Source organism: Portunus trituberculatus, chromosome 45, assembly GCF_017591435.1.
Source record: "Portunus trituberculatus isolate SZX2019 chromosome 45, ASM1759143v1, whole genome shotgun sequence".
In the NCBI taxonomy this organism is placed as follows: Eukaryota; Metazoa; Arthropoda; class Malacostraca; order Decapoda; family Portunidae; genus Portunus; species Portunus trituberculatus.
Genome location: NC_059299.1, coordinates 10,505,634 through 10,522,479, shown reverse-complemented (window position 1 = coordinate 10,522,479; position 16,846 = coordinate 10,505,634). Strand labels below are relative to the sequence as shown.

The 16,846-nt window shown below is 39.1% G+C and overlaps 1 protein-coding gene across 3 annotated transcripts in view; it reads left to right on the top strand.

Moving 5' to 3' along the window:
* Positions 1-16,475, top strand: part of LOC123519340 — a 41,623-nt gene extending 25,148 nt beyond the window's left edge. For 2 of the 3 annotated variants that reach the window (XM_045280587.1, XM_045280586.1), the window contains exons 2-12: positions 2,465-2,541; positions 3,217-3,333; positions 3,858-3,916; positions 4,420-4,544; positions 5,215-5,287; positions 5,501-5,566; positions 6,611-6,700; positions 6,865-6,986; positions 13,856-13,950; positions 14,066-14,182; positions 16,123-16,475. In XM_045280587.1, coding sequence (XP_045136522.1) covers positions 2,487-2,541; positions 3,217-3,333; positions 3,858-3,916; positions 4,420-4,544; positions 5,215-5,287; positions 5,501-5,566; positions 6,611-6,700; positions 6,865-6,986; positions 13,856-13,950; positions 14,066-14,124 — 861 coding nt within the window. In that variant the 5' untranslated portion in view covers positions 2,465-2,486 and the 3' untranslated portion in view covers positions 14,125-14,182; positions 16,123-16,475. The remainder of the gene's footprint in view (positions 1-2,464; positions 2,542-3,216; positions 3,334-3,857; positions 3,917-4,419; positions 4,545-5,214; positions 5,288-5,500; positions 5,567-6,610; positions 6,701-6,864; positions 6,987-13,855; positions 13,951-14,065; positions 14,183-16,122) is intronic. The other variant, XM_045280588.1, reaches the window with a different exon arrangement.
* The last annotated feature ends 371 nt before the right edge of the window (positions 16,476-16,846 follow it).

Here is a 16,846-nt window from a genome sequence, read left to right as displayed (position 1 = left end):
GAGTATGTGTATTCAAGCAGAGGAACACAGAGAAAGCCTTGGAAGGACCCCCGTACGCCTGCCTGCCATGGAGACGCCAGCAAGATTGAGGCTTACGTAGGGTTGCCAGGCGTACGATAATCAGAGGTACAGGGAATACATTATGATATATTACATTACATACCTACAGTTAGCTTTGAATAATAATCCCTATTCTGTCCAACGTTTCAGGACAATATCCCCCCAGACAAAACCCCCCCGGACAAAATCCCCCAATATCCCCCCCTAGGACACTAGGGGGGGGATATTGTCCTAAGGTTAGGTTAGGTTCGATTTTTTCTATGGTGGGGGATTTTGTCCTAGGGGGGATATTGGTAGGGGGATATTGTCCTAGAATATCTGTCCAACCCTCTAATACAAGAATTAACCAGTATTCTCAGTCATTCATACCTTTCACTGGTAAACTACCTGCTTCTATATTTCTATCTTCCTAAGACTTAACCTTTTTGAAGAGGGAAGTTTCAAGACATTTATCCGTGGCTTCTAGCTAATTCTTTCAATATTTTGTTGCCCTTGGCAGATCTTCATCTTTTGCATAAAAAAAAGAAAAAAAAAGATGCATGTATCCTGTTCGTTCTAACTGGTGTCAACGTGTCCTCTTTACAATCATTATCAACATCACTATTAGTTTCATTATATGTATATTTCTTTCACGTTAATTACATTTCAAGATTTGAAAGTAGCTTCGTTTCATTAAATCTTGAAGTACGGCCAATATAAATTCATAAATAAGAAGGAAAACAACACAAAACTGAAAACTATCATGGAAAAGTAACATAAAACATAAACTTGTACAAATAAAAAAGAAAAAACGAGTACTATAAAAAGAATGAATAGACAAAAAAGTAAAGTGAAGTAAATAGATAGACAAACAAACGGATAAGTGGATAGAGTGTAATCAACATTGGAAAAATTAATACTGTGACAAACAGGAAAAAAAATGCAGGAAAAAACTTATTAATGTGGTATCGCCTTTGTTTACAGCACGTCAAATCAATGATATTCCAAACAAGCTGTAATATTTGTAGAATATGAACTGCAAGTTCAAAATGATTCAGTACACCTATATCGTTATGTATTCGAAATAGTTTTGCATTTTTGCCCGAAAAGCTCTGTTTTCTTGTAAGCGTTGCTTCAGGTTTTAAAGACATCAAATTCTTCAATTTGTACAAAAAAAAAGTAAGGTATGAATAAATGTTTCATATATTTAAGAAATATTTGGACTTGATATACAAAAGGGCTTATAGTAAATGTGTTTAGTCTGTTCACATAAGTCTGAGCCGTGAAGCCGAGCCTCATTTGAAAGGAGACCGCTGATTGGCTGGCCCCCTCTCTCACTCACCTTGTGTTGAAAGGCTGCGTCATGAATGCTTTGTGGTACATGCTTTTGTTTTATTCGTGATATCTCATCTTATACACATAACAGACAGTTTCTGTTGGTACCGTTACACTCAACACTAAATGCAGAAGCTTTGATACTCGGGGAAAAACAATTAATAAGCAACTACAAAGAAGTTTTAGCGAGTTGAAGTGGCGCAGCGGAGTGCCGCCAGGGAAGACACACTGCTGGTTCATCTTGATCCAGTTATAACTGGATTACGCTCCCACCGCGATTACGCTCCCACCGCGACCACTCCTCCGTGCCCTTCCTCGCGAGTGACACCGTCTCATAAATAATTATGTAATTCGCTTACAATATCTTTTAACTATAATTTGGAAGTTGCATGCCGTTCAGGAGACATTCTTTTATGAAATGCAATAATTTATAACAGCATTCCTTTAAATGTATCCAAAGGATATGATAAGTAAACCGTGTTATAAAGATGTCGCGAAAAGTTTTCCACTTCAACTCGCTAAAACTTCTTTATAGTTGCTTATTAATTGTTTTTCCCCGAGTATCAAAGCTTCTGCATATACTGTTGAGTGTAACGGTACCAACAGAAACTGTCTGTTATGTGTATAAGATGAGATATAACGAATAAAACAAAAACATGTACCACAAAGCATTCATGACGCAGCCTTTCAACACAAGTTGAGTGAGAGAAGGGGCCAGCCAATCAGCGGCCTCCTTTCAAATGAGGCTCGGCTTCACGGCTCAGACTTATGTGAACAGACTATAGTATATATATATATATATATATATATATATATATATATATATATATATATATATATATATATATATATATATATATATATATATTTATTTATTACAAACAAGAAGGTGCTTAATTCTTCTGGGACGCCACAAGATCCAGTTCTTGAGGATATGCATTTTATCTAAACTTAACATTGTAATGACGTTAACAGTACGAATAGCAAACAAAAGCAAATCATGCATTTTTAAACTCCATCAGTGAATTTTTTCATTGTTTATTGATTTTGCTTAAATAAATAATTTACTTAAATGTTTATTTATTTATAGTTTGTTTCCCAACCAATGCATCATGTCAAGGAACCAGACACCAGTGCTGACTTACTTCTTTGGAATACTACTGACAGGTAAATTCACTAAGTAATGTTCACATACGCATGTGCCCCCCTCCCTCCACCACACGTTTGAATCTGATTATTATGGCATGAATATCTTTTTTTTTTCCAATATTTGATGACAAAATATACTGTAACCGTAGTATTGTCTTTTTAAGTCCAGATAGAGAATCACGATACAATGGTGTGCCTTTCAGTAGAGCGTGTAATGCCTCGGTGAACTTTTTATAGGCATTGTTCAAGGTATTTAGACATGGGCCCACTAAGGTGCCACAGAGTTAAATTCAAGATGCAAATAACCCAAACACTGCTATGAACAAAACGTTAAATGATAACTCTCTACATAACTTTGTACACGAGACCACGATTAATTATCATTTCTTGAGGATCATTGTTTATAAGCCATGGAGACGCATGTTCTTGGGAGTGTTGTTCCTGCGAATGGCGCAGAATCCTTATTGAACCACCACATTCAAAGAGATAATAATAATAACAGAAATAATCATAACAATCTCAAATAAAACCCTAATATCTTAAATCAGAACCAGTTGAAAAATAGCACAGATTTTTATATTTACGGTTCAATATTATGTGGATCTTTCTCTCTAATCATGAACTACTTAGGATGTATTGTACTCCGTGTTTGTGGCTAACTTCTCTGTGTCTTCTTCGCTATTGTTGGTCCAGGCTGTGCAGCAGATGATAAACGGTGCGAGGTGTTGGACGTCCATGTCACACCCATTGAAGCAAACTCATCTTTCGTGTACGACACCACTTACAAAGACCCTTCCTGCACAAACAAAGGTCAGTGTTCCTGCGTCGTGACTCAATTATTTCGCCTATGGAATAGTGGATGAGTGGGTAAGCTGTATTCTTAAGTTATGTCACATACGTATAGCACAGCAAATTACCACTGTGTAACTTTTTTCTTTTTCTTTTTTTCATTTTTTTCCTTCTCGTAGTTGGTTGTTGTTGTTGTTTTTGTTGTTGTTGTTGTTGCTACTGTTGTTGTTGTTGCTGCTACTGTTGTTGTTGTTGCTGCTGCTGTTATTGTTGATGTTGTTACTATTGTAGAAAAAAAATACAGCAGCAACAGTAACAAACTTAAAAGAAAAATAGCAATAACATAGAAAACAATAACATGCCACAGGAGAAAGAAAGAAACGAAACGAAACGAAACAGAAAATGAGCAGTTATATAGAGCTTACAAAACCTGAGCAAAATCCAAGAAAAAGTTCAATGAAATAAAATAGATATGTAAAATTTGTCGTGAGGAAGCCTTGCATTGTACACTCCTTGTCTAATTCTTTGTTTCTTTGGTGGTGCAGGAGAGCTGACACGAAAACTGAGGAGGTGCAATGCTACTTTCGACTACGGTGATGTGAGGGTAAGATGACGCCTTTAATTAAGTGCTTGTATGTGTGTTATATATATATATATATATATATATATATATATATATATATATATATATATATATATATATATATATATATATATATATATATATATATATATATATATATATATATATATATATATATATATATATATATATATATATATATATATATATATATATATATATATATATATATATATATATATATATATATATATATATATATATATATATATATATATATATATATATATATATATATATATATATATATATATATATATATATATATATATATATATATATATATATATATATATATATTGTGTCTACACGCACAGGATAGGAAAAGGTCGCTTTGTTTGTTACTCGCTGTGTTATAGTGTATCATATTAAGAAAGAAGTCCAACAAACTTTTTAAGCTACTAAAACCTTCTTGTAGAGCTGGCTTATCTTTAGTAACATAGTAACCCCACACGTTCTTACAGGGTGAAGGGGAGGTAAATTACTGCCATGGAGGAATGTGGATGGTGACGGTGTCTGGAAACGTGAACTCTGCTTGTTTTCACTGCTGGGGCTTTTACTTACAGCATACTATAGTACTCTCTTTCACGTAAGTCACTGATCAACAACATTCTCGTTAATGCATTGTCTTAATATTAGTACGCAGATAAATACATTACAGCTTAAAAGTTTCCTTGGTTTCCAGCTGTATTACATGTTTGTTGACCACTACGCTTCTGATAGATTACTGTACTCCTCCAGTAATGAATGTCGTGCTGCTTCTATAGAGACAGACAAAACCACTGGACGGACATACATGCACATAAACTGATTATCATGAACTCACACCAGCTCTCTCTCTCTCTCTCTCTCTCTCTCTCTCTCTCTCTCTCTCTCTCTCTCTCTCTCTCTCTCTCTCTCTCTCTCTCTCTCTCTCTCTCTCTCTCTCTCTCTCTCTCTCTCTCTCTCTTTTACGCTCTCATAAATTGTTGTGATTTATCCTTTCTCTTCGCCATTTCTTCTTACTCGGCATTTTGCTATAAAAATTTATCTTTACAAACTAGAATCTTATTGAAAAGTCTCTTTACACACACACACACACACACACACACACACACACACACACACACACACACACACACACACACACACACACACACACACACACATCTGCAGTGTATATTTATTACTCACTCACATATAATCTGCTAATCAATTTATCAGCATCTATGTAATACTAATAAGTCTTATTTTTTCTCTCTCTCTCTCTACGCCATTAGATACGATCTCCTCAACATCACATTAAAAGATGTTCCCCCTACTGTGAAAAGTTGGAATCTCACCATCTATAAGGAAAGTATATTCAACTTTTCCTTTTCTTCACCTATCACGAACAGCCTCTTCTGTTTGTACTATGGTTATTAATACCAAATTGCAACACTTAATAACAAACGGAGAGAGAGAGAGAGAGAGAGAGAGAGAGAGAGAGAGAGAGAGAGATTCACTATTACTGTTATTGTTCCTGCTAATTATTTAATTAATTTTGTTTTATTTACTTCACAACAGTCCACAACAGAGCAAGACTACAAGGCCTGTAAGCCACGCCATGGATTAACGTATATAAAAAAGCTGGTAAGAGTGTTATCTGTACTCAACCTGTCACTAATGTGAGAAATGTCCAGTAAATTGAAGTATTAATGAAAGTGTCAGTATTCATCGTTGTACTCTATTTGTTCTATTTTTATCACAAAATACAAAGAATATTAATTTCTCTGTATTTCTCATTTTGCCTTCTCTGTTCATGTAAAAATAGTAATGTGATCAAGGAAATGCGCAAACATTTCTCAACCTTTTTTCAGCAGTATTCCCCTCCACGGTAATTTGAGTTCTCATGGCCCCCCTAACTTACTACATCTTGGGAAATAAATGTAGTAATGAGCTTTGTTAGGACAGAACTATGGGCTTGAAATTCATACTCCACTATCAAATCAATAGACTTCACAATTTGGGTAATAATTTTATTTGAAAACTCACAAATAAGCATAATGCAATAAGGACTCCCAGTACAATCAACGTCTGGATTTAAAGCTTTTCAATTTCATAATTTGGGTGCAAATTTTATTTGATAATTCACAAATAAACATAGGTAAAACAATTACGTATCCAAACACAATCATCAACTGTCTTCAACGCTTTTTCTATTTCATACTTTGGTTGAAAATTTTATTAAAGAATTGAAAAAATACATTATAAAACAATATGGAATCCATGTTCAATCAGAATCTGCCTACAAAAGCTAATGCGATCCCTGCGACTGAAAATATTGATTAAGCTTATATGAGCAACGCAAATTTAGGAAGTTCTGTAGGTCCCTGTGGCCCACCATTTTCCTACCCGCCAGCGGGGACCATATGGCCCTCGTTGAGAAACCCTGGACTCTAGACTCTGGAGTCTCGGTTACGTTTATTATGACATGAAACTGTCCGTTCGTTTATATTTTCCAACAGAATTGCCTTATATGAACAGTCCGTTAGAAAAGGTGACCATATATGTATATATGAATAATAAAATTATGAACGAATAGAGATATTGTATTTTCTTGTGTTGATCTTTGTTAAATCATCTCGTGGGATTCTACGGGATTGAGCCTCTAAAAGTTTTTTCCTTTGCTTTTAGTTTCAGGACACACACCTGAAAGCAAATATCACCTGGTCGCTTGTCACTCTGAAACATTCCTTTGACCCAAACGCCTGTTACTGCCTCGTGGTGAGTATTGTACATACGTTATAATTACTGAAAATATTGTAGAAGCTGTGTATTGACTATTCTATTGTGGAGGATTTTGTTGATAGTATATAAACGCAATATATCTCCCCCAAAAAGTAAATTTCTCATGCTAACTTCCATGATGATGGTCGACGCACGGACAGATGAATCCAATCAGCCATTTGCCTCTGAGTCCGGACAACATCCTGTTCACTACCAAAGACTGCAGACCGACTCCACCCTCACGTGAGAACGGAATATCACCGACAGGTTACCTACCAAAGTCGTGAGTCCTCATAGTACTCTTGTTTATACCATTACCATATATCTCCCTCAACTCCTCTTATGTCTGCCTGCCTTCCTGTGTGTGTATGTATTCACGGTCGCCTGCTGGTCATCTAGCTCAGAGCTCATAGACCGATCTTCTGGTAGGACTGAGACCACACCACACTCCACACACCGCGAAACTGAGGCCACAATCCCTGGAATTATATTCCGAACCTACTTGCTGCTAGGTGAACAGGGTCTGTACATTAAGACGCTCGCCCATTTGCCTCGCCACACCCGGGATTTGAATACCGGTTTCCTCGGTTGTGAGCCATGTGTGCTAACCACTACACTACGCGGTGTTTCACTGTTTGATCTGCTGCAGTCTCTGACGAGGCAGCCAGACGTTACCCTACAGAACGAGCTCAGAGCTCATTATTTCCGATCTTCGGATAGGCCTGAGACCAGGCACACACCACACACCGGGACAACAAGGTCACAACTCCTCGATTTACATCCCGTACCTACTCACTGCTAGGTGAATAGGGGCTACACGTGAAAGGAGACACACCCAAATATCTCCGTCCGGCCGGGGAATCGAAGCCCGGTCCTCTGGCTTGTGAAGCCAGCGCTCTAACCACTGATCTACCGGGTGTGTGTGTGTGTGTGTGTGTATTTTCGTCAATACATTTAGGTAGGATTCACCTTTATGTAACAGCAGACTAATAAGCAGGTTGTGATGCAATAATAGCCTCTAAAACACACACACACACACACACACACACACACACACACACACACACACACACACACACACACACACACACACACACACACACACACATTAAACATCCTGTAGCACTTAACACAGCGTTGACATCAACTACTGGCAATATATCGTCCTCAGTTATATCAGCAACATCTGACAGTATACCAGTATGTGCGTTAAAGTCCCCACTGACAACGTGAAAACAATCTGAATGAGACAGAAAAAAAACTCATCAAGTTCATTAAAATGTTCTCTCTTAGCATACCGTGAGTGGCTTGGTGGTATGTAAATACAGCTAATAAATGAATTCTTTTTCAATCCAAGATCTTGTCCGTTTACGCAGATAGATAATAAGGTTTTCTCACTACTTTTAATTTCTTTCCACTTTATACTTAGAGTGTTTCTCACACCAATTAAAAGACCTGATTTATATCTAGTTAGAGCACTTCTGTTCTTATACACAATATCAAACCCGTTATTTACCATTATTTTCCTAACGTTATTCATGTCAGCGTCATCACACCTGGTTTCACACATGCACAATACATCATAATTCACAAGAAACAACATAAATTCCTTCGTTAATAGCTTGGACTTTAAGCCACAAACGTTAATTGTCAAAATATTCATACGCAAACTTTGAGTGGTCGTTAGCGTAGGTCCTTGTGTAGTGGGACTCTGAGTGTGTGTTAAAACTTGTGGATCACTGTGTGCTTGTTTTGAACTTGTGTTTGCGTGTGCAGTTATAGAGTGTCGCTGTGGTGTTGGGTTGTTTATCACTGCGTAGTTTATATTGTTATGTATCTGTGTTAGAGTATATGTAGGCGTTATTTGTGTTGAATTTTTTTGCTGACTTACGGTGTTGATTGCAGAGTAGTGGGTTGCCCTTGGATAGTGCTGTACTCCTGCTACTTGTTACTTAACGAGGTGGTCCAATCTTAGGCGCTTCCAATCCGGAGATTCGATTCCCACTTTGAAGAGATCGTCTGGTGTTGTAATCTCGACGGGTCTCTCCTTGTCCTTGAGCCATGCCAGTATCTTACCATCCCGAGTAGTGACGTTCCTTACAGCCTCTTGTTCCTTTACCATCTTCATGAGCGTAGATCTCAGTGGTGTCAGATCTTCATTGATGTAGATTTTCTTCTGTTTCTTCTTAAGCTCTTTCTTGTTTTTCACCACTGCGTTCCTTTTCTTTCTGTGGCAGAAACGTACTATCACAGGCCTGCTTCTGTCACCAACCTTCCCCAACCGGTGAGCAATGGATATATCATCTGCTTCTAATTTCACTCCTACATCAGCAGCAACTTCGATAACCTTTGCTTGTAAAATATCCTCGTCCTCGTCCGGTTCTTCCTCAATACCAAATATACGCAGGTTGTCTTTCCGTGTATACTGCTCCAGACGGTCGTTTTCGTAGCGATGTTCCAGGTTGATTGTTTGCGTGTTGAGTGATAACGTGTTGGTTATATCTTTCACTGCCGTAGAAACTGCAGTTGTGACAGCCACTGATATAATGCTGGCATGATGGCAGCAACGACTTCCTTAACAGTTTTGGTTCCCTTGATAGGCTCCCTCCCTTCGGTTGTTAGGTTTACAAGCTCTTCTTCCACTTTTTCCTTTACCAGCTGTTCCAAACTTGAGCTAACAGACTGCCCGGCCATTGTAGGGTCGGTAGGACTGCTAATGGTAAATCAAGGAGCTGTCCCATGCACGTCCTTCCTCGACCGCTGCTACTGTGTGTGTGGGGGGGGGGGAAGAAGTCTGGGGAGATAAATTCCTGAACCTAATGATAGATAATATGATGGCCCAAAGAGTAAAGGAAAACACAAGATTCAGAGGAAACGATGAGCCGGCGAGATTGGACCTAGTTTTTACAAGGGATATACAAATGAACGATGATATAAGATATAAGTGCCCATTGGGAAAGAGTGACCATGTAATATTAGAAATGGATATAGAAGAGGGAAAGGAAGATAGAGACGAATCATACAAAGGAGACCGATTAAATTACAGAAAGGCTGATATTGAGAACCTCAAGAGCTATTTTAAAACGTAAACTGGGAGGAGATGGAAAACTCAGAGACGGTGCAAGAGAAGTATAACTTATTTTTGGAAATATACAAAACAGGAGTCAGGGAATATGTCCCAAAATATAGACCTAAAGAAGAAGGAAAGAAAGATTGGTTTAATGCAAGGTGTGCTAGGGCAAAGGAGAAAAGAGATGGAGCATGGAAAAGGTGGAGAAGAAACAGAAATCCAGAAAATAAGGAAAACTTCAAAACAGCAAGAAATGAATATGCTAAGGTGAGAAAGGAAGAAGAAAGGAACTATGAAAAGGACATTGTCGAAAAATGTAAGGAACAACCAAAATTGTTCTACAGATTCATAAATGGAAAAATAAGGCAAAAAGAAACAATAGAAAGGTTAAAAGGAGAGAACGGGATGGTGGAAGACCCAAAAAGTATGGCAGAACTGTTAAATAGTAAATTTCAGGAGGTCTTTACTAAGGAATCCAAATTTGAAAGACCACAGGGTAATAGAGAGACTGTCTATATGAAAGAGATTAAAGTAACCAAGCTTGAAATAAAAGAGTTGATGACGGAATTAGATGAGGAGAAGGCAATGGGACCGGATGAAGTCTCAGGCAGAATATTAAAAGAATGTAGAGAAGAACTAGCAAGTCTTATATACAATATCTTAAAATGCTCAACAGAAAATGGAACAGTACCAGTAGAGTGGAAAAGAGCTGAGGGGGTTCCCATATATATAAGAGTGGAAGGAAGGAAGAACCTTTAAATTACAGACCGGTATCACTAACTAGTGTAATATGTAAGATGTGTGAAAGAGTAATAAAGAAACAATGGATTGAGTTTCTTGAAGACATCAAATAATTATCAAATAGCCAATTTGGTTTTAGAAAAGGTCGGTCGTGTGTAACAAATTTATTAAGTTTCTACTCTAGAATAGTTGATAAAGTACAAGAGAGAGAGGGATGGATCGACCGAGGTGAATTACACACACACGCGCACACACACACACCTTGTAGTGTTGTGGTTAGCACACTCGGCTCACAACAGAGAAGGTCCGGGTTCGAGTCCCGGGCGCGGCGAGGCAAATGGGAAAGCCTCTTAATGTGAAGCCCCTGTTCACTTAGCAGCAAGTAGGTACAGTATGTAACTCGAGGGGCTGTGACCTCACTTTCCCGGTGTGTGGAGTGTGTTATGGTCTCAGTCATACCTGACGATCGGTCTATGAGCTCTGAGCTCGCTCCGTAATGGGGAAGGCTGGCTGGGTGACCAGCAGACGACCGTCGTGAACACACACACACACACACACACACACACACACACACACACACACACACACACACATATACATACACGGCATCTGTTTAAACTGTTCTCACGTCTAATTGCTCTTCCTCCACCTCACTATTATCATTACCACTCTTCATACTGTTACATCACTTAAGTCACTGATGTGCCGCGAAGCAGCTGCAGTTGTGCAGCAAAACAGGTGAGCAAAATTTATCCTCCATTACAATGTGCTTATGGCAAACGTGACATCAATGATTATTTCTTTTTTAATGTTATGGCCTATAGCGCCTGTAGGTATACTTGAGGTATATAGGAAGCGCTGTTTAGCTTCCACCTATTAGCAGCGCAGGCAATTTAATTCATAGTGGTACTCATATTAGGACCCATATCACCACCGAAGCGCATCTTTGGTGTAAGGCAATTACACCTCCATCTACGTAGAACCTGGGTATCATGGTGACATGTAGGAAATTTAAACCACTCGACAAATAAAGTTTCAGGGTGGCACGTGGTGAGATTCGAGCCTACGTAAGAATTTCTGCCCGATCCCACGCTCACCACCTTCAATCCACTACGCCACAGTCTGCCACGTGTCACGGCTGAATGAGAATTAATTTACTATACATTTCAGCGGTGGCCAAACGGTGTTTTTTGCAGATATCTCCTAAAGTTCCAGTGGTTCCCAAACTTTTGCAGGCTGGCGCCCCCTTGGCTCCCCGGTGAATTCCTAGCGCCCCCCCCCCCCACACACACACAAACACATATGGAAACAAACACCTCTTTCTTGATATTTGGTATGCTGCAATTTGAAAAGAGAAAGGTTAAACACAAATATGTATTTCACAAATAAAACCCAATTTAGTAAACCAATTTATTTTTTAGCAGTTTTAACTGTTTCAGCAACATGGAATGGTAAATAAACATTCCACCAGTATCCTTCATTGTCTCACACTTAATATTAATGGGATGGATGTGCTTGGTGCAGGGACATAAGCTTCTCAACATCAGGCTGGAACTCACTAAGAAGAAGTCGTAGATCCCCGCAGTCAGTAATTTTCAGTCGGTTTCTTTGCTTGGAAAGAAGCAAGGCGACTGCACTGAAGCCCCGTTCTACTAAATACGATGCTGGGAAGGCAATAAAGTACATCTTGACCTTGTTCCACAGCATTTGATAGCAGTCAGAGATTTTTTTTTGTAACCAAAAATCTTGATATGACTTTTTGAACTTTGGCCTTAGCTCAATGTCATTTTGAATTGAAATCAGTTCTTCCTCTGCCACTCCAGTTTCCTCACCGTTTACATTTAGGAATGGATTGATCACCCAGTCTGGTATTTCAAGCAATAAAATGTCCTCAAATCTCTCAGACATGTCTCTGTGCAGTTCATCCAGGTGTGTACAATACACTTGAAGGTCATCGTCTGGTATGCCTTTTTCCTTATCCAATTCAGAGAGGCTTGGGAACTGGTAGAGTGCATGACGAGCTATGTTTCGTTTGAATAACTGTAACTTGGCCAGGAAGGTGGAGATAGCTGATTTGACTTTAATTAGGTTAGCCTCATTTCCTTGCAGCTGCAAATTAACTTCATTGAACTTTGTGAATATATCTGCCAAATAAGTAATGTCATGCTTCATATTTCTTAGTTCATCACACAGAACAGAATTGGAGTCTTGGAAGAATTCAACAACTGTATCAAACTGACTGAGCCAGAGCGGCGTGCAGTAACCGGACCCTGATGCGTCGTCCACTGACTCGTCCTGCTGCACGTGTTGTGTACAAATCGTCAAACAAACGTTCGAATTTCTGATTTCGACTTCGGACTACGTAACAAAATAAAGCATTCGTTTATAAATCTTACTTCAAATTTATCTTCTTAAAACTGCCTATGTGTTCCTTTAGATTTTGTCATTCAGATTTTGTAAAGAAGAAGTTAATAATAATTGTTCTTCATGCCACCCTGCCGCCCCCCTACCGCCCCCTTCTTCCTCACCGCCCCTCCAGATCTTTCCACCGCCCCCAGGGGGACGGTACCGCCCACTTTGGGAACCACTGTCCTAAACGAATCGTTGGATGAGTATGATATTTCAACACACTACCTTGAACATCCGTTCGTAATTTATGGTTAACATACCATAGTACTATATGTGTTATGTGAGGAGTTTACTCGTGAAAAATAACACAAAGCCGACGAGTCATGTTGACGCATTCGAATGAAAATGTGCCCCCCTCCCCCCAACACACACACCCAAACCATTCCTATAACCACTACTACGTCTCCCCCGTCTCGGAAGTTCTCCCCCTCTTTATCCCTCCTCTCCTCTCCCTAGCTCCTCGCCTCCCTCACTTCTGTGTCCCTCCCTACTTCTCCCACCACTGTATTTATACATTATAATGTTCTGTAAGTGTGTATGTATAGATATGATTATCAACGAGTATGGTACAATTTCATGAAGGTAAGAAGTGGTTCACGTTGATAATTACTGTACAACAGCACGTTTACGTGTAGTATACAGATGAGCCATGTTTGCAGTCGTTATTGAAATATCATACTCATCCAACGATTCGTTTAGGAGATATCTGCAAAATACACCGTTCGTCCACCGCTGAAATGTATAGTAATTTGTTGAAAATTTGTTTTGTACTCTGAGCATAAAAAAAAAAAAATGATAGCAATGATCAACATAATGTTTATGTTTATTTGCACTTATTATCTTTACATATGAATATTGATGGTGTACCTCGCCCATTTGAGAGGAAACAGGATGAACACCGCCGGTCTAATTTTTGTATCATTACCCTGCAGAACATGGGAGATGGTCGGATGGGGAGTGTTGGCAGGCACGCTGCTGTGCTTTGTGGCCATGATTTTTGTTGTCCTTAGGCTGAAACGACTTGTAGGTATGTATAAAGTATGCATTCCATTAACCTATTAAAGTAGAGGTTGAATTGCCGCTGCCTCATGTTTAGTTCTTTTAGAATCTTTGAATTGCTAATGACTGCACAATTGTGTTAGCTGACCAATGCGGCTGGACAGAGCAAGGATTGTTGTCGACCTATGGTGAGAAGTTGTAGCTGGTGAAGTCTGTGGGACTTCATGAAAAGATTGCTTCTCTACTCTACTCTGTTAAAGGTACAGTTATGAGAACACACACACACACACACACACACACACACACACACACACACACACACACACACACACACACACACACACACACACTCACTCCTGTCTCCTCTTTCCGGCTCCCACGAGTTGGTTATTGGCAGCTTCCGGATGTTTCATTATGCCCACCTGCCATGGATGGCAAGAAAGATTTTCTGCCAGCTCTGTCCCACACACGGTTTTTAGAACACTTTTTTTATCCATACTGAGGACATCCCCGTTTTTACTGATGGTTCCAAATCCGACGCAGGCGTTGGGTTTAGTGTGGTTTTCCTCTCTTTTTATCGGTGTGGCAGCCTTTCTTCGGTAGCCTCCGTCTTTACTGCGGAGCTGTCTGCCATAGTCCTAGCTTTACAGATCATTTTTACTCTCCCTGTTTCGTCTTTTACAATTTTTAGTGATTCTCGCAGTGGTCTTACTGCTCTCCTCTTTTATTTCCCTTCACCCATTAGTTTTATCAGTCCTGGAGTGGCTCTATCTTCTTAACAGAAGAGGATATCGTGTTGGTTTCTGTTGGGTCCCTGGTCACGTAGGTGTTCCCGGGAATGAACACGCAGATCACCTCCCTAAAGAGAGAGCAAGTCGCGCTCCATCTCCTGCACCTGTTCCGTTTCGAGATGTATTTCACACTATTCGTGTGGCGGTTGCAGCAATTTGGCAGAGGAGATGGCTAACGGGGGTCGCAACCTCGAAAATGGGAGAGATCACTACTTCCACACTCCCTCAGTGGACATTCTCCCATGTCCGGGATCGCCGTGCACAGACTTTATTGGCACGACTGCTCATAGGTCACACGTACCTTACACAAAGGTACCTGTTGACCAGGGACCCACAACCTTTCTGTGATGACTGCCTGGTGCCACTTACGGTTCGGCACCTGATTGTCGAGTGCCCCAGTTTGACTGACTTAAGACACCGCTACCTCTACCGCTGTCGCGGTAGAGATAGCGGTGTCTATTATATCTCAAAGGTCCTTGGCCTGGCCCAAGGCCATGACGTTTTTAGATTTTTGGGAGAAGCTGGCCTTCACCCAAAGCTCTGAATTTTATTTTGTTTTACACTTTGTATTTTAATTATTTATTTAGGTTTATAGTATTTTTAGTTTTTAGCTTTTTAATTGTATTGTTTTTTAATCACTTAATTTTTATATATATACATGTTAGTTACAATGAATTTATAGTAGCGGCGCCATATGACCGTCGTTGTTGCGGCGCCATAACTTTAAAATCCATCCATCTTGCCTCTCTCTCTCTCTCTCTCTCTCTCTCTCTCTCTCTCTCTCTCTCTCTCTCTCTCTCTCTCTCTCTCTCATAAACACACACACACACACACACACGTCGATATTTATCAATCTTGATGTGATCATCCTTTCAAACAATCTAATTCTACTAATGTTATTTTCAAACAAGTAAATGTTTCTCATCAAACGTCCCAATTCCACAACCTGCTTTTATTTTGCCAAATTTAAATGATAACACAGCAGGAAAAGAGAGAGAGAGAGAGAGAGAGAGAGAGAGAGAGAGAGAGAGAGAGAGAGAGAGAGAGAGAGAGATCTTTCTTGGCTATGTTAAATCTTTTTGGTGACTTGTGGAACAGGGACAGACCCCACACCCACCCATTTCTCTCCACAGAAAGTTCCGCTAATGCGATGCTGGCAAAGAAATCTATACATAATAAAACTGCGGAAAATATCTTGACATTTGCTCTCAAGACTGCCATCGGCTATCTTCGAGAGCACTGTAGTTTGTATTCGTGGTAAGGGGGGTTTCGATGGTCACCTCTATAGATTTAACTTTATGTGCTACTTGAAATATTTTGCTTCCCTGACGGACCTTCTCGTTGAGATATATCTATTTTCCATATGAATCGTCACAGCCGGTTAAAGTTTGCATTTATTCGTCTTACAGGTTCACGGACGAAGTGAAGGATGCAGTTTTCTTTTGGGTGCAAATACGACGAAATAAATTCCCGGACCATTTCTCGGAGCTCTCAAAAGACATGAAGGAAGCAAAGCATATAAATGTGTGCTGAAAGAGAGAGAGAGAGAGAGAGAGAGAGAGAGAAAGAAAGAGAGAGAGAGAGTGTGTATACTATAGCCACTGCAAATTCATAAATAGTACAATTTTACATCACTGAAACTCATGTGGCCTTCTCCACCTATGAGGTTCCGTCACTGTATGGAGCACCACTTGTTTTTAGAATATGTCCCCTGGAATTCTCTTTGTCTCATTCATTGTTGAAGAATGGCAACAAACTTAGGCTAGACTTTAAGATATATATATATATATATATATATATATATATATATATATATATATATATATATATATATATATATATATATATATATATATATATATATATATATATATATATATATATATATATATATATATATATATATATATATATATATATATATATACCTTTCCCATTAGAAATGGAACATGCTCTTTTCCAGTTTTGTTGCTTGCTTTTACACCAAGGAGGGATTATAGCAGGAAGAGTTTCGGTGTTTCATGGTTTCCTTATATACATTTCTTCTAGCCACTGTGGTATCAAAGATTTTTTTATTATTAACTCCCCTCCTACTGTCTTCACTTTTATTTTCTCAATGTCCGAATCTTGGTA